The sequence below is a fragment of the Triturus cristatus genome, chromosome 1_2 (genome assembly GCF_964204655.1).
Source record: "Triturus cristatus chromosome 1_2, aTriCri1.1, whole genome shotgun sequence".
Classification (NCBI taxonomy): domain Eukaryota; kingdom Metazoa; phylum Chordata; class Amphibia; order Caudata; family Salamandridae; genus Triturus; species Triturus cristatus.
In genome coordinates, this window is record NC_140580.1 from 379,350,032 (window position 1) to 379,372,438 (window position 22,407).

Here is a 22,407-nt window from a genome sequence, read left to right on the forward strand (position 1 = left end):
CCGGACCCAACCACCAGACCGTGGAATAATGCACAGCATAGTGAATCCAGAAAGATCTTCAAGCTGCAAAACTACACCGAAAGGTAAGAAACTATTTGAGTTGCATTCTTGTTCAATTATCTTAATCCAATATACTCCTACAGATTGCAACACTTCAAACCAAGCTTTATCAAGTCCCATCACAATCCTGTTCTCAAAACCAATGCATCATCCTGGCTGTTCCTCAACCTGTCAAGAATTCGACACTGGTCTATTGACAAAATTGTTAGTAGATCGTGAAGGTGAGGCGATGGTCATGATATTGTAATGGTTGGTGATGTTCTGACCTGTATCTGTTTCCCACTTGTGACTACCAGTAAAGCACAGCTAAGTTGGTACTGATACAGAAATGAACATTGTTACATTTAATAAGTAAACCACACGTGCACAGCAGTGGTATCCTTCAAGTATCTCAATTTAACCAGTTTATAAATTATATTGCTTTCCACCTCTGCTATATACCTCTGTGCAGTTGTGTAAACCAAGGACGAAAATATGGCAGTTCTCACACGTTTGAACACTGCAAAAGCAGTACCTTAACCTTAATCAGATGAATTGAAGTCTTGACCATTGTGCTGTTGCATAAGTGTAGGCAGGCAATGAAACTGTTTTTTTCTCAGGTAGAACTAGAAGGTCCAGTCTGCTCCTAAATTTACAGATTTGGCCTCTATTTATAGTTTTGTTTTAATTCCTGTTTTAGGTTTTGATTTAGCCAAGACCTTTTGGTTTTACTAATTTTATATGTATAAAATACTTACTTGCTATTGGTTCTTTCAACCAGACCTCTTCACCATTGATCTGTTATTGTGTCATTCACATTTTACTTCAGCATTTATCATGGGCAGTTGGTCAGTCCACTTCAGCCATTGACCAACTTCACTGTCAGTGACGGCGTTCGGCCCTTTCCAAGCAGCCTGTCCACATACTAAGTAGTTCCTTAAGTGCCAGGGACTACAGTTTTTATTTTGGATCTAAATATATACTTTTTAAGAATGAGCGCATGACCGCTTACTCAACAATATTTTTAAAAACCTTGACAAAACAAGAATTCACAAGTAAAAAAGGCTGGCTGTCTACTCTAGACCTATGGGCTTTGCCAATGCCAGTCATAGTTGCTATCCATTATATGAAACAGTGAGCTACAGATAACATCTGTTTGTGCATTGGTAGCAAGTTGTATCTATCATTATTTTAACATGCTCTTCTTTCTTGTAATTTTAGCCCGGATTTGGTGGAATGAACCCAGCAGGAGGAATGTACCCATCGGGGGCCCCAGGAGGCTTTGGTCCACCACCAGCAGGCAGCTTTGGGCCACAACCAGGACAGCCTCAAGTCCCTCCCTACGGTGGGATGTACCCAGCTGCAGGGGGAAGTCAACAGCCAGGTTATCCAGGAGGGAGCATGCCCTATCCTGGGCAGCAGCCGTACCCTGGGCAGCAACCAGCGCCTGGGCAGCAGCCGTACCCTGGGCAGCAACCAGCGCCTGGGCAGCAGCCGTACCCTGGGCAGCAACCAGCGCCTGGGCAGCAGCCGTACCCTGGGCAGCAACCAGCGCCTGGGCAGCAACCAGCGCCTGGCCAGCAGCCGTACCCTGGGCAGCAACCAGCGCCTGGCCAGCAGCCGTACCCTGGGCAGCAGCCAGGGCAGCAGCCGTACCCTGGGCAGCAGCCAGGGCAGCAACCATACCCTGGGCAGCAGCCAGGGCAGCAACCATACCCTGGGCAGCAACCAATGCCAACCCCTGGACAGCAGCCTGCGCCAAGCTATCCTTCAGGGCCAGCTATGACTCCGTCCATGCCATTGAATCCTTCGGCCATTGTGACAATCATTCTCCCAGGACAAGTATGTACAAGTTTATTCATTCAAGGTTCTAACAGATTTAATTTTTTGACATGAGCACAGTTTTGGAAACCCTTTTAAGGTAGTTTAAAGCGGCAAAGATCTATAATGTTTTTTTTGCTAGTGAAAGTGTGTACCTAGACGTGTGCTTTATCCTTTATTTATGCTCAGTGTCTGGTCTACTGACATTAATGGCGTGTTTGAACAGGGCGCCCTCCCATTTGAGCGCTTCAGACAGTGACCGCTTCTCTGCTCAGGTGGAGGAGCGTCACCCCACTGCTTCAGCTGCAAGCTGAATACAAAAAATAAAATAATAAAGTTGGTTATCATTTAGTTTTTTGTATTCAGCTTGCAGCTGAAGCCAGTCGGGTGAGGCTGGGCTCCTACATCTCTGGGGGAGGAGTGGTGACACCACCTGAAGTACGCATGGCGCTTTGGCCGGCCATCTTGGGCTGGCCAAAGCGTCATGCGCACTCTGCATGTTCTCCATGCAGGCCGTGGAGAACATGCATAGCCTGCCAGCCAATTACAATGCTGCTAAGGCAGAGTTGTGATTGGTCAGGAGATTCTGGGAGTCTGTGTGCTTCCTGCTGAGGGAGGACTGAGCAAGAGGAGGCGGCGGTCGGTGGTTAAAGAGTTAATTGTATTTTTTGCTTTTAAATTATTCCCCCCCTCCTTCCGCTCACCACTCCTGTTCGGTAGCAGCCGCTACTGGCTTCAGAAAATGCCACACAAGTGCCCCCCAGCATCACAATTCATTTTATGCTGGAAAAATACTTGATTGCAGACCATAAGTGTTGAAAAAATGTATGGAAGTACAAGCAAGACCGATCGTTCACCAATTCATTGCAGGAAGCACGACTAAGCACTATTTAAAATTAAAGAAATAAAACCGTCCATAAAGCAGAAAAATAACATGAATGTTTTTGCACGTATGCTGGAGGTAAGAGGGGAAGGGTGTTTGGTGGGGTTTATAGGAAGGTTTGACTGGCAACTGAAGCAGTGAAGCTGTGGGCATGGAAGGGGGTGGGTAGAGGTGTGAGTAGAGTAAGCTTTATGCAGGGATTGCCATTCAGATGGTCTTGCTGAGGGGAAACCATAAAAGTTGATTCTTCTCGCTTTTAAGTGGAATCGATATTTTCAGGTGTTGCAGCCCATTGACTTGCAGTTATAGGTGAATGCTATCCTACATTGTTGAGCTGGCAGGAAACCCCTACCTACTTTGGGCATGTCTCGTATACAGACTAAAATTAACGTGGCTTTATTTTGGCCAAATTCCTACTCTGGAATTTCTTCCTTGCTCTTCGCAGCCACCGAGGCGCCAGGAATGCAGGTTTTGCAAACTAAAAACAGAATCACTGATTAATACTGTCTATACTTGTCCAGTCTTAACATTTGTAACCAGATTTATCAAATATATGACGAGTGCTGAAAGGCATTTTAAATCTAATTAACCGCCATAGATTTTCTTGATCAGTGATAATGTGTCTAATGACCTAGCACAAAGGCCTTTTGAACTCCGCAACTCCACTCCAAATGGAACATGTCATAATTTGCAGGAGTAGTCTCACCGTTTATTTCTAGTCTTTGAATGGATTTTTTTTATGATATGGCACTGCACACTTTATGAATCTGGTTTCCATAGACAATAAACAGAACTTATTATTCTGTCACTCAGGTAGCACTACATTGCAGCATCTACTGTACTCCTGCTCATTGGAGACACAAGAAAATGAAAATAACTTTAAGGTTTCTTGTAGCAATACCAGTGGCGCTTATGTTTTTAAGTAACTGATAATAAGATTTATAGCTCAGATACCAGACTTCTTTGGCTGGACAGGAAGCCACCAGGCCTGGTGAACCAAATTGTCTTCAGTTAAAATTGCCCACATTTTCGAATTTGTGCATTTTTAGGATTATTTTTTTTTGTGTGGAGGTTGTAGTGTTTGATTTACATCTCCCATTTTCTTGGACTCATGCATAGTTCGTTATCTTAGCATCCCTAATTTACCCTTGTGGTGCATTGCTATCAGAAATCTTTCTTTACCCCAGAGCTGCCTATTTCCATGCATCAAAAGGCCGGCTATATGTAAAGCAGACTTTTTGACTGATACATTTCCTGCCCATGTTCACCATGCAAAACCTGGTTCACTTCGGCAGGAAAAGTGATCAGTGGCATGCACACAAACTCTTGGCATGTAGTTATCATGGCGTTTTTATTCTGCAGAAACTAATCCTCCACTTAAGGGAGTTCATTTATTTAGAACAAACATTTGTTGAGCTGATCAACATAACCTTACAGCCCATTCTCAGTCCAGTGTCCTCAGTGTTGGTGGAAGCACTTTCATCAAAAACTCCACACCAGATCAGTGGGAAACTGCAAAGCTTGAGGTCAGTCCATAGAGTGTCCTCCTGTGAAAGAAGAGGTTTCTGGGAAATGTACATCCTCTGTTCATTATGGCATTCGTTTCTGTCTCTTGTTGTACTATAGGCAGTGAGAAGTGGCAGTGCTTGCAAAATTGAGGGAGATGTGTGAGGCGCAATGGGGTGTGGACCACATCACTTTGCACTCACCCACATCTCACCCCCATATCCTCTAAAATCAGGGCTTACTGGGCAGTGTAGTAGGAGAGGCGGACGAAGGGTGTTCTGAGGCAAACCTTCAGGAGCCTAAACTTCAAGAGGGTAGATCTTTGAATTTAACCTCGTTGAGCATCTGGAAGACTTCTGGTAGTATAAGCTGCTCCAGACGCTCTCTTACCAGTGGAAATCACAGTGACTTTTCTTTAGAAGACAGCCCTTCTAGGTTTTTTTTGTTTTTATTTTGTTTGTTTTTTACGATTTCAAATTTTTCAAAACTCGCCTGCCACAGAACTTTGCCATAGGAGAACAAATTCCAGCTTTTCTATTCTTTAGTGCATGGAAAAATGTATTGTGGCCTCAGTTCTATTGTGCATATGTTCTTTCTGGAGAGGGGACTTGCAAGTAGGTTGTAGTCTGAACTTTATTTGTTTCTAATCCTCCTCTTTCTCCATGTCTATAGCCAGGGCACCATGGCACAATTCACGATTTCCCAGGCTTCAATGCACTCAATGATGCAGAGGTTCTGCGAAAGGCCATGAAAGGATTTGGTAAGCTTTTTCAGTTGCTTAAGTCTAATGGTTATTTTATTTGCAATATTTTTTAAATTAAAATACGAATACAGAAATGTTTGTTACTTTAAAGGAAAAGGTGTGATGCTTAGGAACATTTTAACATAGCATTTCGACATTGGACTAAAGGGTTATGTTTTATGTTATGTTCCAGTAGAGCAGCAGAAAGAAAGGGGGGCGGCTATTGAGGCCTACGTAGCAAACAGCCATGTCTTAAGTTTTTTTTCTGAAGCCAAGATGACCCGGTGTATTTTTAACTCGGGAGGCATACTGTTCCAGAGGGCAGGCACCTGGATGGAGCGGCCTCCCAGTTTCTTTCTCTTGAATCGAGGGATCACTGCCACATTAAGTTCTGAAGAGTGAAATGCTCTGGTAGAAAGATTGAGTTCTGAGAAAACGAGAGCTCCTGAGGAAAGCATAATCGTGTGGGCAGTACTAAGAACTTTAAAGTGAATGGACTTCTCAGTGGGCAACCAGTGGAGCTTCTGAAGGAGCCCAGAGGAGGAACGAAGGAAGGAAAACCATAAATCTGGCAGCAGCGTTTTGGACTGATTGCTGCCTCTTTAAAATTGATTTCTTGCAACCCAGATACAAGATGTCACAATAGTCAAGGCTTGACAGGATGAGAGATTGAATAATTACCTGCCGAATGTGGGATTAGAAAAAGCTGAGCCTTAATTTTGAGGCCTCTCAGGAGACCGAAACATAACCCTGCTAGAGTTCTCGCTTGAGTCTTGAGGAAAGGGAATCATCAAGCCAAATGCCTACTTTTGTTTTAATAGATGTTTCAGGTGATGTAGGAGGCCCCAGAGCCTGCAGCCATCAGTGATCACCCCCATGTCGGGGTGGGCTTGCAGAACAGCCCCTCACTTTTATTGGAGTTCAGTTTAAGACGGTTATCATCCATCCAGGTGGCCACCGCTAGCGTACATTCCTGAAACGTAATGTCATGAGAGGCATCCGTAGTGAAGGAGACAATAAGTGGAGTATCATCTGCATATGATACTATGGAGATCCAAAAGACTTCAGTCTCCGTCAAGGGCCTGACGTAAAACTATTGTTATTTATTTATATTAACCTAACTAAAGAGAAATAGACTGAAGATGGTTAGGGTAGTTGGGTAGTGCCCCACTGCTATCCGCCTCCAAGGCGCCTAAACATTTCAGTTTATTGGTATACAAAGAGTTATATGAATCAACTTGTGGCACAACACAATATATATACATCAACCATCATTTCTGCAGAGAGTTGCTCGACATGAGTATTAATGAGGTAAAACCCATGTATAATCTGATATACAGTTCCTTCTCTGTTCTATGGCGTAGGTACCCAATAAGGACGCACAGCATCATGCAGGTACTATTTTAATACATAGCATTTTTTTCTGTGTACTATTTAGAGTTGTGCATTGGTGTAGAATTTGTACTGAAAGGGAACTCTTCTAATACAATAACAATGCTTTAACATTTATCCAACTTTGTAGGTGTACAGTAGAATGCAGCACACATGCAAACCTAATGTGTGCAGAAATTAAAGCGTTTCGTCTTGTTCTGCTTGCTTTCAGGAGGTGTAATATTTTGAGCCAAATCCCTGTGTATACATGTACTTGCATGTACATTTGCATAAAAATAATGGTGTCCATTGAAAACCAAATCCCTGCACAACTTTCAACTATGTATGTTCAGTAACTAACACCAACCACGTAGAAAGTGTTAGTTGATGTGTGTGAGATTCAGATTTAATAACTTAGTCAATTTTGCACTGGTGAAAAATGCTTGTTTTTGGATTTATTTTCAATCGCAAAACTCAGCAGTGAACAATCTGGGAGCTGCCAAACCTTGTTATGCTCTGCTTTCAGCCATGCACTGTTATATTGGCTGCAGGGCCTAACCTGTTGCCAGGCCCTGTGTCCGACTGGCTGCAAGTTGGCCAATCTGCGTTGCACACTGCATTTTTTTAATTATTATTTTCAAGAAGGTGGGAGTACTGCAGTACCACATTAGTATTGCAGTAGTTCAGGGGGAAGAGTTGGGCAAGTAATTTTTCTAATTACTAGTAGGGTATGGTCCTCACCTCCCTCCACATTGGTCATGGGAGCTCTCACTGCCCCTTATGTACCCTTTTTTGGTTGCAATTTAGGCCCCATGGAAAGAATCCTTGAGTTCTGCAATGACTGGCGCAATATTTTGTTCAATAGGGTACTCGGCCAACCAGATTGTTTCAGTATCACGGACTCGTCCTGTACTATTGATATGGCCAACAAGATAAGTAGCTCCCCAGCGCTAGAAGAGGCATTTCATTAATTTTTATTTATGAATATTTTTGGAACTCCAACTGGCCCAATATACCTAACTTTTTTTTTTTACGGTAAACCCTTTGTATGCCCAACAAGAGCCCCCCCCTTTTAAGCAGAATGGATTTACACCAAATTATAAAAGCACACTTTATTAGTACAGATTGAAATTTGGTGTTATTCTGTTCAGCCAATTTTTCTGTATCAGAGAGCTAAATTTCCTATATGAATCAACATTTCCCCACTTTGCCTCACTGGATGCATCTGTGCGAAACTTTCATGAAACAACCAAACTAGATTAACTTTTTTTGGGGGGGGGGGGGGGGGTGAGTTGTCAATGGTGGCGGAGTTGTTGGCAAAAGGAAAAAAAAAATTCGATTGAAATTCTGACCTAACTATAACTACACAGTTGGCACTGTGTAATGGATATACGACTCACATGCGTTCTATTATTGTTCTGCTTGGGTGTGGAACCAATGAGCTTCTTCACGCTCTCTAAATTACTATGTTGTTGTTGTCGGCCTGAGAACTTTTGTTCCCTCTGGGGTGAAAATAATGAATCCCTGGGGCTGTTTGTGAGCTACCGGGCGTACAAGAAGCTGCTGAGATTGCGTCTATAAAACAAAATGAATCTGCACAGCAATTTCATGGGGCTTGGCAGAAAAAAGGTGGAATGTATGACCAGAGAAATCAAGTGAATTCACTACAGGTTTAAACTAGCAGTAGTGTGTTTTCTTGAATGTTTTCAAAGAACAGCAAAATCTTACTCCATTTTCTAAGATTCTCTCCTCATAAAATTTGCACTTGCAACACATTCAGCAAAGCAGCACCTGCTATCCTTCTGCACTGCAGGAAAAAGCCCCTCTAATGAGGTTTGCATGCAAATAGCCAGTGGCACGATGCAGTACTTCCCTTCTGGTGGGTGGGGGGGGCGGCGTTTACCCCCAGGAGGGTCTCAAACTCAATCTGTATATGTGGGTGGCACAGGACGTATACTCTCCGGACAGATGGAGAGCACCTGCAGAATGATATGATGCGAGATTGCACCTGAGATTAAATAGGAGAGGTTGGACACATTTTTCCTGAGACAGCCGAGCTTTGTCAATGCAGAATGGTGAATAGTGACTGTTGAGCCTCGAGTGGAAGGGGGGGGGGGGTTCGTGTAAAATGGTATAGACTATGAATATTGATTCACTGATGTTTCTCTGCTTTCAATTCCCAGGAACTGATGAAAACGCCATTATTGAATGTCTTGGAAATCGCTCCAACAAGCAAAGGCTGCAGATTGCCCTCGCCTTTAAAACAGCATACGGAAAGGTACATGTTTGGGGAAAAGTAATAGCCCGCTTCCGACAAAGCGTGTAACTGTGCACCTATTATACTTGTTTAGTATTTTTATGCGTGTGTATGTATAGTTTGTACATATTGGTTGTCAAACCAGTGTTCTGGCATGTGCATTCCTTAGGTGTATATTGGATGTTCCTGAAAATTGAGTGAGCAGCATGACTACAGTAGAATTTAGCACAGCAGGACAAGTCGATCTCTAATGCAGCATGCCTTTAGTTTCTTTTTTTTAATTTTTATTTTTATTTTAAATCTTCATATTTGAAGTCATACAATCCAAGTGCAATGATAATATAGCACTCCAGACAGGAACTATTATATTCGAACTTCTGAAATGACTCATAAATACTTCGTCATGCATTGTATACCTTTCAAATCTGCATACTTTTAGATTAATAAATAAAACTGTTCAGCCTCGGTGCTGGGCCTGAAATCAATGCTCTAATGGGCAGGCATTCAACATGAGAGCATGGGTGTCTCTGGAGTCTTTGAATCCTAGTTAGTGGATGCCTGCATTAGACAGCCTACACAGTGGTTGACGTGCCCCCTTATTCTAAGCCTACAAAACACTGGGGTGGGAAACTGAACCTTAGGGGAAGTGCAGGACCTTAACAGGCTAAATGTCCTGTACATGTCGGTATGAGTCAACGAGTGCACGTCTCCTTTGAATATTTCCTGGTTGCAGCATGGCTAGACCCCAGTTGCAACACTGCACTTTTAATACCCATGTTTCTTCACCTGATTCTATGTACACAGCATTATTTAGGTCTGTGCTGCAAAGACTGATTTTATTTTTTCATTCCCCCCCCCCCCCCCCCCCGATGTGCTCTCATGCTTGAGTATATGCTTTGCTACGCATTTGTACGAGTTCTGATATGCTTTTGTGAGATCAAGCATTAGGTCACTTGCTTCTGTTTTTGAATTCATACAGGTTTAGCCCTTAACCAGCACTAGATGATTTGTTCATCAGGACTGGGAAAGCACTAGTCCATTTATACTCCTAAGCAGCATGTATCCATTTTTAGGTCTCGCCTGAGGCAGCGCATGCGCTGCTTTGGCGAGACATTTAGTGAGTGGGCTTTATAAAGCCGACCACAGCTTTTTTTTTTTTTTTTTGTGGCCTAGAGCGTGCGGTTACGTGCACAGTTGCCATCTGGCTTTCCTCTCGCACAGGCGCCATCAGGCTTTCCTCTCTTGTGCTCTCACCGGCAAGTTGTGCGAGCAGCACCATGGCCGGGTGCCAGCTCCATACCTTGCATTCCTTTCGCGGCCGCGTAGCCACGCTTGTTCTTTATTTGGGCTTTTGCTGCCAAAGTACTTGTCTGCGCCTTGCTGCAGACTTCCGACAAAAGAGGCTTTATCAGAGCAAGGGCTCTGAATGAAAGTTGGATGAAAACTGCCTTCAGGTGCGTCTGAGGTGCTGCTGTGAGGCTCACTCTGCTCCTCCGTACCACCGTCCGCCTTCAAGGGCAGACAATGGGCAGAGCTGCCGCCTGAGAACCCAGGGAACCCGCTTCCAGTCTCCGCGTCGGCTCAACATCCTTTGATCCTGTGCAAATCACTTAATATCTTGGTGCCTAAAAAAACGAATGAATGTGTCCTTCTGTAATGTAACTGGTGTGCATGTAACGCGCCTCAATGTTTTCCGGCGCAGGACACGCTATATAATAGCATACATAAAAAACAAATAAATATCACCTCTCTCCTCCATAGCCATGCTCCCTCTGACATCATGTTCGAACTCTTTCAAGTCGCAGGGCAGCCACCGACATGGTGCTCTCACAGGGCAAGTTAAGTGAAAGCATTGTACAAAAACACAGTATAACGCTTCATTGCACTATCTCAAAAGTCATAGGGCTGTGTTATAAAATTGATCGCAGGTTAGTGCCACACTGGCGTCTTGGCGCTATTTCTATCTTTAAATCCACGCAGAGGGAGTACCCGTAATGAGCAGGATACCTGCGGTGCAAATGTCGTACAACGTTTGGTGCTTACCCCCTCGGCTCTACAGATATTTAAACAAATGCCACATTGGAAAGCTAGGTTAGGGGCCACAAATCATATATTTCAATGAAATCCTGTTGCATTTTCAGGGAAAAAAAGAGATGCATTTTTTAAGACCCATTTTACGTTTTTCTTCATTTGGGCTTTTGCTGCCAAAGTTCTTGTCTGCTCCTTGCTGCGGACTTCCGACAAAAGAGGCTTTATCGGAGAAAGGGCTCCAAATGAAAGTTGGATGAAAACTGCCTTTGGGTGCATCTGAGGCGCTGCTATGAGACTCGCGCTGCTCCTCTGCGCCACCGTCAGTCTTCAAGGGCAGACAATGGGCAGAGCTGCTGCCTGAGGACCCGGGGAACCTGCTTCCAGTCTCGTGTCGGCTCAACATCCTATGATCCTGGGCAAATCACTTAATATCTCGGTGCCTAAAAAAAATGAATGAATGTGTCCTTCTGTAATGTAACATCCTTGCGCGTTACACTCTCTTCTTTATTACTTGGTGTAGTCATTTTTTTCATTGAAGTGAAGCTGCTTTCGCGTTGCTGTGCATTTTTGTGTTGTGTTCATTCCTGGCCAAGGAAGCGCCCACTGTTCACCTATTGCGCGAAGAATAAGCCATGGACCGATTAGTACCTTTGGGCCAATACGCTGCGTGTCCACTGGAATAGGGCAAGCCATTAGATAAAGAGGGAGCTACAAGCGCACAGGGAGACAGAGCAAAACAAGCATTGGCATAGCCAATAGGTCTCGCCTTTGGGACCTTATAAGTGTTTAGCCATACAACAGTTAATGTTGTTGCAGTAAGGATATTGTGCTGCATAACTAAATACTTATAAGGTCCCAAAGGCGAGACCTATTGGCTATGCCAATGCTTGTTCTAATATCCCTGTGCGTGTTCTGTTTCCCATCCAGGAAACAGAAGTTTAATTGGAATGTGCAGAGCAAGAGGCAAATATGGTACACGCATATTTGTGTTGTAAGTGCCTTGTGCTGTCACCCCATTTCCTTTTTTTCTGTCCCCTCATTTCCTCGAGTTGGCTGTTTTGCGATATGTTAACTTTTTCTTTTATATCTTGGAATGTTCCCCATTTTAATTTGATCTGCTTGGTAAGCAGCTAGTGAAACCAAAAAAGCTCTGGTGAGACAGGGCACTGCCTTTAGTGCATTTGTCTATTGCTCATACTTCTCATTCTTTTTCAATACAGGATCTGATTAAGGATTTAAAATCCGAGATCTCTGGCAACTTCGAGAAGGCAATCCTGGCGATGTTGAAGTCTCCCCCCATCTACGACGTTACGGAAATTAAAGAAGCCATGAAGGTTTGTTTTGGAAGTGCATTTGCTGTCTTTTCTATATCACAATGAGAATTGATGCATTCGTGTTTCGAAAAAAATGAAAACAGAAAGGTGGGCTCAAAGCCTATTTGTGTGAACTCTGTGCATTTTATCAATTACATTCTAGACTAATTCTGACTTCCAGCAGCAACCCTTTTTTTACAGTTTGCTATTCAGAATCCAATTGCCTAAGCTTGACTGGGTCTTCAGTTCTTTGGCTTTGGGTCCGTGCTCACTGATGCCGAAGTGATTGTTATCTTCACTGTCCAACCCTAATCCAGCTGGATTTTCTGCTTAAGCCATGTTGATCGACCGTGTGTTTAACCACTTTCAGCTCAATCTCCACTAACAGCAGGCCAATCTCCCGTCTCATCTGCAGTATGTCAGTCATTGGAGGGGGCCCCCAACTATCATAACTTCACTAGTTATTGACATAAAACATGTGTGAAAATAATATGCTCAGAAGTTCATTACTAACAGTCAGTCGGGTAGTTAATCTGCTAATGCACCATCTGCATAAACCTTTATGGAATCTGTAGTTAATATGATCAAACCTCAACTAAGCTCAGTTCTGATAAAATGAGTATCAGCTCTGTTGCATGGGAGTAATTCTGTATATAGCATTGAAGCAGAGGAGTTGATTATGAGCACTACTTAAAAGTACTTACATTTTTGCCTTGCTCATTCTGCACTCTTACTGTCAATCTTTCCTTTTCAGGGTGCCGGCACAGATGAAGCTTGCATCATTGAGATCCTCTCCTCTCGCAGCAACGCAGAAATTCATGAAATCAACAGACTCTTCAAACAAGGTGATCATCCGCACCAACTGGGGGACCTGGTGTCTACAACTGGCACATGACTATGGGTGGTTCTGCTAGTCGCAGGCAGGAGGGAATGGGCGCCTAATGTGATTTACATAGTTTTTTATGGTCCTATACAGTCTTCATTTTTCTGTTCAGAAACTCATCTTTCCCTCGCCTCTCTATTTAGCATTGCTGTTTCCTCTTTCCTGTTCCTCCTGTTCACCCTTGCCCTCCACTTCTCTCTGTAACATTCCCCACGGCTTCACTCATCCCTATATTTGGCTTTCGTGATACTTGTGTTTTTTTACCTGTCCCTTTGTCATGCAGCATTCGTAGCAGCATGTTTTCTTTTTTGCAACTCTCGAGCTTCTTGCAGTTGGTGTATGTGTAACTAAAGTGTGGTGTTTGTCTGACTTGCAGAGTATAAGAAGACTCTTGAGCAGTCCATCAAAAGCGAAACCTCAGGACACTTCCAGCGGCTTCTCATCTCACTCGCTCAGGTATGGAGGGAGAGGCATGTGGATATTGGATTGTCTGTTACCTGTGGTGAAATGTACAACATCTGTTAGTCGGGGCTTTAAGTGGGATGAAAAAACTAGGTTGTGTCTCAAAGGGGCGTTGCCAATGTAATTAAGCAATACCAAAGGGGATGATGGACGGAGCATTTGAGCAAATCAAACACTCACCCCCATTCAACTGATCTGGGTTTAATCCATCATCATTATTTAGCTCACTCCACCACCCCGGTTCAGACATGGCCATATGCAAATCAGTCTGACCCTGTGCCTCATGGGAACAGTCCAGCCCGAACTGCCAAGCCATGTCTTCCCTGGACCGGAAACTAGCATCCTGGGGCCAGTTTCGGGTTCATAACCCTCATCAGCCAGGCTATCTTGAATCCAGTGGCAAAGTGAGCAAGGGACTGATTTGCATATGTCCAGGTCTAAACTGGCATGGTGAGCAAAAGAATGATGGATTTAATCCAGATCTCTTGACTAGGTGAGAATGTTTTGATTTGTTCTGCATTCCGTCCGTCAATTGTGTGTCTTTTGCCAATGTAATTAAGGGCGTGGTTTAAAAACACGTAAGCTAAAAATCTGTGCTTAGCATACTGTGCCGCCAGACTTCAGTAACATCATTCCTACAACACATCATGACTACTGGCTTTGTCAATGGTTGTTAGTTGCATAAGATAAATAAAATCACAACTATGGCTTGTATATAATATTAGAAAATCTTCGACTTAAAGCCCTGGTAACACCACGACAATGTTGCTGCTCCTTAGTTCCAAAAAGAGAAGGGAAATCCAGAGAGAAAATGACTCTTTCAAGAATTTCCCTTCCCTACAACGCTCACCTGGCATGACGTCATGCCGTAACTTCTCCACTAGTGAGAAGTGAGCAGCGCACATAGATGTGCCTGCTGTCACTGCAGTCCAGAAGAAAACGGACCGCCTGTGCCAGGGCACAAAACGGAGCCTGATAGAGACCAGTTTCGAGGCCCCCTTGAAAAAAAACTGCTGGTGCTCCGCACCGGTGAGACCCGGCCCACTTAAAGCCCTGCTGTTAGTACTGATGTGGAACACTTGAAGCCTAACTTCCTTAACATCGGCAGGACCTCTAGAGGTTTTGGGTGGTGCTACTTTTTTTAAAAACACCGCCTGGGCATGATAGCTAGATAGAGTACTGGGTGACACAACCTGAAGGATGTTGGAGTGCGAGGGAAACAGTAAGTTGTGCTTCCAGTGTAGAAGTTATTGACTTGGTCATGTCTACTGTATTGTCCTGTTTCAGAGTTCGACTCAGGAGTATTACATGCACTGTTAAAGCCCAGATCTCCAGAAAAATAAAATTAGAGACCGTCCGCTGGCGAAGGTCTGCACTAGAAATCCTGGTGTCATTAAGTAAGGACTTAAATCTGCACAGTTTGCTAGTGGTGATCTGAAGGAAACATTTAGATGAATCAGAAGAAGAAAATTAGTAAAGGGGATTTTGTCATTTAAAAAAAAAAATGCAATTAGAAGATTCACTTTAATGGAGAGACTGATGAAAGGGCACGCGGCCCAATAATAAACTAAGATATATCAAAATACCTCTGTGATCAAGCACGTTTTCCAAAATACAGAAGACTTGTTTCCTGGCAAAGTTAATCATCTGTTATGGGCAGTACAGTTCATTTTGCATGTTTCCATGTTTTATTTTTGCCTTACCATTTTTTCATGGCCATTTTACAATAGATAATTGAGGCTAGTCTTCGGGTTGGAATTTGTTTCTACATTAAGAAACCTTCCGAAAGAATTAATAACAGCAAGTTAGGTAATGAATGTGGAAAAGTAATTATGATCTTATAGGAAAGAGGCAGCTGGAGACTGAACTGGTTCTAGTATGTAAAAGTAGGCAGCACCATATACACATGTGCATCACGTGACTATCTTTGTAACCACATCTATATCATGAAGGCAGGTCTCCCCTTTGCTCAAACCTTTCACTAGAAGTCGCTCTAGTAAAAATAATGCAACAAGTTAATTGCATGAGCGCCTGCAACACAGTTGTGAAAAGGAAATCTAGTAGGTTCTGATTTTACAATCCTTCTGTCCTTGAAATATTAAATTATCTCGCCGGTTTTCTAAAAGGACTGTTGTATTTTATAAGAAGGGTGTTTAGTACAATGGTACTATCTGGAGATTTGCAGATTTGTAAATATTTTCATTTCCACTAATTGCATAAGCTGAAAAGCTGCCACTTGTTGCTTCAGTGGTTTGTCTGTGTGGGTGTGTTATTTCGTTCGTATTGTTGGCTAGATGCAGTTGAAAAAAAATGTTTGTAATTTGTTGCATTTATTTACATCTTTTTAGGGCAACCGTGATGAAAGCACAACCGTTGATATGTCATTGGTGAAACAAGATGTCCAGGTTAGTGAGACCAGACTTTAGTCGCGGATGTGTCTATGGAAGTTATAGATGAGTTTTAAAACTAAATCTTTATTAAACTGTGTTAATGATTGACCATCCCTAAACCGCCTCGGGATACTATGTTTAAAAGATGGTTGCTGGCCGTGGGTCCACTGCTATAACGTTCTGTGATGCCCTAGTCCTTTTTTAGATTTAGGTTTGCTACATTTTATGAGCTTGACTGAATTTATTAGATGAGTAAAATTTAAGCAATCAGGAGTTACTTTGATGGTATTTTCCATTTTCTTCGTCCTCTTCTCTGCTCCACAGGAAACCCTTTAATTAGTCCTCATCACTTCAATGAACTAATGGTCTGAACCCATCGTATCTTGCGACCTTGACTCCAATAATCCAACTTACACCCCGTGTCCTCGCCTAGTATGAAGACACACTTGGGAGCTTTCTAGTCCTAAGATCCTATTCTGTTTTCCAAAAGCTCACATTGGTTCTAAGACAACAACCAGGATTTAGTGTTCTGGTTTACTACCAAAGACTAATTTATCCTATCCTAATGAAGCTGCACACAATTCGAGTTTTCTCAGGGCTCTGAAGTACTGCTGGAACAAATGACTACCATTAGGAAGTCTGATCATCTTTACCACCTGTGGCAGCCAAAGATACTATCGCCTGGTGGATAGTCTTGTGCATCACCCAAGCTTACGACATAAGGAGGCCCATTGTCCTCTGCAACTTCATGCTCATTCCATCATAGCTAAAGCATAATTGTTGGCTATCCAAAAGAGAATTGTGGGGTCGCTACTTTGGTTATCTTGCAGGTCTCTTGTAAGTCATATGTGCTTTGGCCACAATATGCATGTGTACCAGCCTAGGAGCTGTGTTAATGATCTGGTGTAGCCCTTCGGTTGCCCATCAACATGAATTAAGAACATTCACCCATAAATCACGATAGTTCAAACATTCATCTAACCAGAGAGCGTACGTATTCACGCTTCTGTTAGCACAATATTGTGAGTAGAATTAGAACCTTAATGCAATAAAAAACCTCAGAACTCTGGGAAAGTGTTTCTTGGACTATCAATGGAACTGCAAATCCACACCAATGGCAGATTGTGCACAAATAATGCCAAAACCCCCAACTAACATTACCCTCTGGGTGCAACTGCCAGCAGAGATGGAGATTTTGAGCAGGGCAGTCTGTTAGTTATTTGCTGGAAGCCTTGTCCTGCTCTACTCCATACGTGCCCCCCCCCCCCCCACACACTTCACCTCCAGAATCTTTGGAACTATGAAATCTAGTCTCCAGACTGTTTGGAAAGTGCAACACTAGGACTGCAGTAGTTAAAACACTTTCAGTCCTTGCTCTCTACTCATTCATAACACTCTCTACTCCTCTCCCCCCCCCCCGGGTAGCTTAGACCATGCTCCAACCATACATGGCAGGAAAAAGCTTATGGGAACAGGGTTTAGATTTTTGGTTGTACATAAGAGTGTGACTGGGCCTGGGTAAATAGAAGATACTCTAGGGAAGTACAAACACAAAATTTAAAGGTTTCAAATTTTTGCAGTCCTGCCCAGGTTCCAGGCTTCCAAACTATTAGCGAAGAAAGCAGGCCTAATGCTATAAACTTTGAGAGGAGGGGTAGGTGGGCAGAGGGGTTGGGGCTGTTCATGTGAATATCTGTACTTCGCAATTTGTATTGCCCTGAAGGATCTGGAGGAATATATATTAATAATCACTTCAATTGTGTTTTCAATGGCAGTATCTTTATGATTTCTGGTAATGTCTGTTTTTTGTATTCATCTGGGAGTGTTTTTTTTCAATGCTTTTCTCGATGTTCGAAAAAGTTGTGGGTTAATAAATGGTGTGGTATGTTGGTTACAAACACACTTATTTTGAAAGCTCGCTGATGGAGGGAAAGATAATGGCTTCCCTTGGGAGCCTTGAAGCTGTTACCTCATTTGCCGGCATACCGGGTGAGTTCAGCAGCAGAGGGTGATTGAGTGGAAATGGCAGGTTACAACCAGCCACTCTGAGCAGGAAAGAACTCTTCATACCAAGCAGGTCTGACTTGTTTTTCCTGTACATACTTGCATAGTTGGTAGTCTTTTCTCAAACTGGCATCTGAATCTCTCATACCGGGGGGTAAAAAAAACAAAGTGCCACCTTTAAGCAGCATGGCCAAACAATACGAATCGCTTTGACTTTTGGATCTAGATTTATATATTATTTGATCTGTGGGGGGGTGGAGGGCCGGGGGTTGCGGTTGCAATATATTGTTTTGTGCGGAATCCTTGGCATACCCAGCCTGTTTCTCCCTTGAGACAAATGCACATTCAGTTTAGAAGTTGTGGTTGCCGTAGCTTTAATTTTATAATCTCAAATACCCTACCCAAACTGGAACATTCACTGCAACTGCACATCAGAGGTCTGTCTGAAAAGTTCACAGTTTTGTAAAGAAAGACAAAGTCTGAAAGGTGGAGAGAGTAGTGTTGTAGTGAAGTTGAGTGAGAGGAGAGGAACAGAAAATGCAATTCAACTGCTTCTGTGTGAAAGTCTGCCATGTCATACAAGCTGGTTGTATCTATAATCCTTGTTCTTAACTCACCCCTTTGGTTCCAAACCATAAGTGTCAGTATGTCTCCACAAGCTTATTCAGAACCTGGGCTGTGATGTAACCTTGTGTTCGAGGCATATGAGCTGCAGATTGTACACTTAGCATAGATCGCCATCTGGTGTTGGGCCCGGATGTTTGCAGTTTGTTTTTGTTCTTTGGACAGTCTTTGGAAGTCACGAGTTCGGTGACTCCTCCTTCGGTCCGTACTGCGCATGGGCTTCGGCTCCATCCTCAGATTGTTTTTTTCTGCCATCGGGCTCGGATGTGATACTTCGTGCTCCGGCTTCGAACTTCTACGGTTCCAGCCTCGACGGAAAATCCTCATTCTTCGAGTTTCTTCATCTATCTTCATCTCTCGAAGTGGCACTTTTCTCCATTCTGCACATCGGCACCGGCCTTCGGGCCCTCCTCGACTCCGGTCCCGGCCGATGGAAAGGACTCCGTTCAAAAAGTGCCCAAAATGTGGGTCTAAATTTCCCCACACCGACCTCCATCAGGTGTGTAACCTTTGCCTCTCCCCAGAACACGAGGCTAGAGACTGCCCCGCCTGTAAGTCTTTTCGCTCCAAAAAGACCATCCGGGATCGAAGAGCTCGACGCACCATGGCGCACTCATCGACCGCGGCTCCACCGGACATCTTCGGAGACGACACCGGAGCTTCGGGGCAACAACACACCGAGCAGGAGGAAGACGTCGTCAGCGCTTCCGAGGCCGACGACTCCGACGTGGAGGACATCACACCGGCGCAGAGGGTCGTGAGTACTCTACCCCCTCCCGCGCCCAAAACCAAAGAGACTCAGATTACACCCTCGCCTGCAGGCCTGGGTAAAACCAAGCACACAGCTTCTATCACCCCACCTTCGGGCCCGGTGTCGAAGCCTCACAAGTCTCACGGCAGCTCGGGCTCGAGCCAGCCGACGCCTGGTGCCGATAAACATCGTCCGGCACCGAAGAAAGTGACGCCCAGCTCGACTCCGAAGCCACCGGTGCCGAAGCCTGGACTCTCGGTGCCGACAAAACACAAACACAAATCCCTCGGCACCGACGCTCCGGCGCCGAAAACTACTTAGACGCCGAAAAAACCGGAGGTTCCAAAAAAGCATGGCGCAGACAAACCATCAAAATCCTCTTTACACCAGATACTTTACAAAAGACCTTATTTAAGGATCCAAAGACTGGGCTATTGACTTTAGTTGTCAAGAAAAGACATCTTGACACACCGGCTCCTTCTCCACCGCCCAAGCGGAAGGACTCTGCTACTTCTCCTCTCAGAGTGCCCTCCCCACTACCTCCTCCTCCCCCTCCTCCACCTCTTCCACCCCCTCCCCCTCCCAGGTCTCCGCCACCTTTGCCTCAACATTCCCCGACCCCGTCCGCAGATCCGGATTACGGGGATCCAGATTATGACCCGGCGGACGCCCCCATGGACCCCACTCCACCGGGGACCCCAGACCCATGGGAAGACTACCAAAACCCTGACATACCGGATGTGCCTCAGGACGACCTATACCCATCCAGGCCGTCTCCCCCAGAGGACTCATTAGGGTTTCACCACTTAGTGCAGAGAGCAGCACACTACCATGGGGTGGAAATGCATAGTGAACCAGTGGAAGATGACTTCTTACTGGAAACATTCGACATTCAGGACAAGTCCACAGCTATCTTGCCCATGCTTAAGGGTGTCACCAAGCATGCTGCAGAGGTGTTCAAAGACCCTGTTAGGGCCAGGGTCTTAAACCCTAGAATAGAAAAAAAGTATAAAGCGGCACCCACAGACCCTACATACATTTAGGGCCCTGCTCCCTTAGATTCCCTAGTTGTGTCCACAGCTAGAAAGCGGTCTAACTCCCAGTTCTCAGGAGAGGCCCCACCGCCAGATAAGGAATCTAAACTTCTAGACGCGTCTGGCAAACGCACCGCCTCACAAGCCGCGAACATTTGGCGCATTGCAAATACACAAGCGCTGCTTGCGCGCTATGACAGAGCACACTACGATGAGCTTGAGGCTCTTATACAGCACCTCCCAGAAAAACACAAACGCAAAGCTCATGACCTGATACAGGAGGGTAAACTAATTACTAACACCTCCATTAAGTGTGCCCTCGATGCAGCCGACACTGCTTCTAGAGCCATAAATACCAGTGTCCTACTTCGTCGTCATGCTTGGCTCAGGATCTCAGGGTTCAAGCCTGAAGTCCAGGCGTCCATACTAAATCACCCCTTTGACCAACAAAATCTCTTCGGGCCAAAGGTAGACGAAGCATTAGAAAAGATGAAAAAGGACACAGACACAGCAAAGTCTATGGGGGCATTGCAATCACAAACCCCTAAACGCTCCTTTCGACGCTCATCCTTTCGTGGCACAGGCAGAGGCTACTCCACCGATAGCGCCTCTACCTCCTACAAATCCCCTCCTCAAAATACCTTTTCAAAGGGCTACCAAAGGGGTAGTTACAGAGGCAACAACAATAAGGGCAGGGGCAAAACTAACACCACCCGTTCTGCCACCCCGCCAGCACAATGACTTCCCTCCGCTCCCCCCAGACCATCCCACTCCGGTCGGGGGCAGACTACAAAACTTTATCCACGCATGGGAGTCTATAACATCGGACAAATGGGTGACCCAAATTATTCGGTCAGGGTACTGTCTCGAGCTAACATCTACCCCACCCAATATCCCACCAAGGCACCGTCCAATGTCTCAAGAACATTCCACACTGCTCAAACAGGAGGTGCTCTCCCTCCTCCAAAAACACGCTATAGAGCAGGTCCCCGTCAATCAGCAAAATCTAGGGGTCTGCTCTCTGTATTTCCTAATACCGAAGAAAGACGGGACCCTGAGGCCCATTCTGGACCTCCGGCCTCTAAATACATACATACATTCAGACCATTTCCACATGGTCACCCTACAACAAGTCCTCCCGCTCCTCTGTCAGGGAGACTTTCTTACTACCTTGGATCTGAAAGACTCATACTTTCACATTCTAATACACCCTTCTCACAGAAAGTACCTCAGGTTTGTGGTGGACAGTCAACATTACCAGTTCACAGTTCTCCCCTTCGGGGTCACCACTGCACCACGGGTGTTTACCAAATGCCTAGCAGTTGTAGCAGCACACCTCAGACATCAACATATTCACATCTTCCCTTACTTAGACGACTGGCTCATAAAAGCCGCGTCCTACAACCAATGTGTGCAACATACCAACAGCACCATTCAACTGCTCCACCGGCTAGGCTTCACGGTGAACTACCAAAAGTCCCACCTCCTACCATCTCACACAAAGCAATATCTCGGGCCAATATAGACACCTCCAAAGGTATTGCCTATCCAAACTCAGCCAGAATCGCAAGCATACAAGCCTTGCGCAAAACATTCCTTCCTCAACACTCTTTTCCAGCAAGAGTGTTTATGAAGCTCATAGGAATGATGGCATCTTGCATTTTCATAGTGCCCCATGCAAGACTCCACATGCGTCCACTCCAAGAGTGCCTAGCACGACAGTGGAACCAAGCCCAGGGTCAGCTGACGGATCTGGTGTTGGTGGACGGCCGCACCCATCACTCTCTGCAGTGGTGGAACACCACAAACCTTTCCAAAGGGCGGCCGTTCCTGGACCCGGTTCCTCAGGTGATTCTAACAGCGGACGCATCGCTCTCCGGCTGGGGAGCGCACCTCTTGCACCTCACAATGCAAGGTCTATGGACGCCACAGCAAAAGTCGCTCCACATCAACCATCTGGAGCTCTTGGCGATCTTTCTAGCCCTAAAATCTTTTCAAAAACAGATTTCGGCCAAAGCAGTCCTCATTCGCACAGACAATAGGACTGCAATGTATTATATCCAAAAACAGGGGGGGACACACTCTCCCCAGCTCTCCCGCTTAGCCCAGAGCATATGGAGATGGGCAATTCCTCAAAACATCTTTCTCCTGGCACAGCATGTTCCAGGCGTACAAAACACCATGGCAGATCTGCTCAGCAGACAAACGCAACAACTACACGAATGGGAACTGCATCCACAGGTTCTTCGCCCATTCTTCCAAAAGTGGGGGCATCCTCAAATAGACCTCTTCGCCA

General features: G+C 44.9%; 1 protein-coding gene across 2 annotated transcripts in view; it reads left to right on the plus strand.

Annotated features, from left to right (window-relative positions):
- ANXA11 (annexin A11) overlaps nucleotides 1-22,407 on the plus strand; it is a 158,484-nt gene that overhangs the window by 111,671 nt on the left and 24,406 nt on the right. For both annotated transcript variants that reach the window (XM_085604977.1, XM_085604986.1), the window contains exons 4-10: nucleotides 1,261-1,881; nucleotides 4,922-5,009; nucleotides 8,546-8,640; nucleotides 11,871-11,984; nucleotides 12,718-12,808; nucleotides 13,223-13,302; nucleotides 15,657-15,713. In XM_085604977.1, coding sequence (XP_085461103.1) covers nucleotides 1,261-1,881; nucleotides 4,922-5,009; nucleotides 8,546-8,640; nucleotides 11,871-11,984; nucleotides 12,718-12,808; nucleotides 13,223-13,302; nucleotides 15,657-15,713 — 1,146 coding nt within the window. The remainder of the gene's footprint in view (nucleotides 1-1,260; nucleotides 1,882-4,921; nucleotides 5,010-8,545; nucleotides 8,641-11,870; nucleotides 11,985-12,717; nucleotides 12,809-13,222; nucleotides 13,303-15,656; nucleotides 15,714-22,407) is intronic.